This window comes from Sinocyclocheilus anshuiensis, unplaced genomic scaffold, assembly GCF_001515605.1.
Source record: "Sinocyclocheilus anshuiensis isolate Anshui unplaced genomic scaffold, SAMN03320099.WGS_v1.1 scaffold130, whole genome shotgun sequence".
NCBI classification, from domain to species: domain Eukaryota; kingdom Metazoa; phylum Chordata; class Actinopteri; order Cypriniformes; family Cyprinidae; genus Sinocyclocheilus; species Sinocyclocheilus anshuiensis.
This window is the reverse complement of record NW_015544207.1, coordinates 2,240,468-2,242,115: the sequence shown is the minus strand read 5'-3', so window position 1 is coordinate 2,242,115 and position 1,648 is coordinate 2,240,468. Positions and strand designations below refer to the sequence as shown.

The window sequence follows — 1,648 nt, the reverse complement described above, 5'->3', positions numbered from 1 at the left end:
CTTTATATATATTTAAAGTCAGCATTAAACAACATCTAGAACACATTTAACTTCCATAAATTTAAATATATTAAGCAGAATTAATGGCTATTTTTTATGTTATGTTTGTATGTTTATTTTATATTTATATTTGCATTTCAAGCATTTGTCTTTGTCGGTGTCAGGCAGTATGCTGGGCACCTTTATCTGTTTTATATCATATATAACCTCTGGCTCCCTCTGCTGTCTGTTATGTGCAGTAGCACCCAGTCCCACCTCAGGAACACCAAGAATGACCAGATCCAACAGCATCCCCGCTCACGAGGCCAGTTTTGAGCTGTATCAGGCCTCTCCGCTGGGCAGCACCTTATCGCTCGCCGAGCGGCCCAAGAGCATGATCCGATCCGGCTCCTTCAGAGACGCCGGCGATGACGGTGAGACTCTGGATTGATATGCTACAGTCTACATGGGGAGTACAGATTAAATATCTGGACTGGTAAAGGTTGCAAGTTCGAATCCCACAAGGAACAAATATATTACCATTGTTGCCTTAAGCCTTGAATCAAAATGACTCTAATTTTATGCTAAAACAAAGCTATGTAATTTATATGTGATTCAACAAATGATAAAACAACACAGGATAGGTACAATAAATAATCAGATTTTGCAGAAATGTAGGATTTAGCTACTCAATTGCTTTTAAGCTCACACTTGTGTGTTTTTCTCTCTCTGTGTGCCTCTTTCCACCTGCAGTTCATGGCTCAGTGCTCTCACTGGTGTCTAATGCCTCCTCCAGCTACTCCTCAGTAAGTATCCCAGCACTTTTCTTCCCTTCAGAGCTCCACACACGTGTGTTACGGCGCTAGACTGTCACGAGTCTCGGCTGGAACTGCCTGTCTGCTCCTGCTGATTTATTGGAGCCTCACAGCAGGGAGACTAGAGAAGCTTTCTCTGCTTTCCTTACTGAAAATGGAGCTGTTACTTGAACTGCTGCACATGACTGGCTGCTGATGTGAGCTATAGCTTGGATGAAGGGCAGACCTGTTTTTGTAGGTCCACACCACAGTATAAACAAATCAAAAAAGTCATAGCATTACGATATTTAAAAAAAAAAAATGTGTCAAATATGTATTTCATTCACTGATTCACTCATACTTTTATCATACACAGCTGTTTAACCCACATGGCATATAAATAGTGAAACAATTTACCAATGCTTATTAAAAATGCATTTAATGTCATTACTATTTAGGGCTACACAATTAATTAAATTGGGTCTATTTTCAAATCAAGTCTAATGTAACAATATATATATATATATATTGTCAAATGATTTGGTTCCATAAAGCAAATTTAACATAGACCAACTTCAGTCACTGTGGCAACGTATGCTGGGAAACTTACCTGGTCTAAAGCAGGCTAACTGTCAGACTAAGCTGAGTTCCTCTAACACTGACCAATAAGTACACAATGATATTACCACTCTCTCACATACATTATTTGACCTTTTGTTTTTTACAGTTCCTAGCCATGCAGCCTTTCTCTCTGGTTTTATGACAGCTGTACCTTTTATAGTTTGCAGAACAGATAGCAGAACAATATAAAATTGCTCTTTAAAGCATTAAAATAACTAAATTAAAAGTTAAAATCACTGAATTAAAAATGAAAA

The 1,648-nt window shown here is 38.1% G+C and overlaps 1 protein-coding gene across 1 annotated transcript in view; it reads left to right on the top strand.

Annotated features, from left to right (window-relative positions):
* The window catches only part of LOC107696940 (neuron navigator 1-like), a 127,341-nt gene that overhangs the window by 113,121 nt on the left and 12,572 nt on the right, over positions 1–1,648 (top strand). Inside the window, exons 15-16 of the mRNA XM_016497511.1 lie at positions 240–413; positions 733–785. Of these exons, the coding sequence (XP_016352997.1) occupies positions 240–413; positions 733–785 (227 nt within the window). The remainder of the gene's footprint in view (positions 1–239; positions 414–732; positions 786–1,648) is intronic.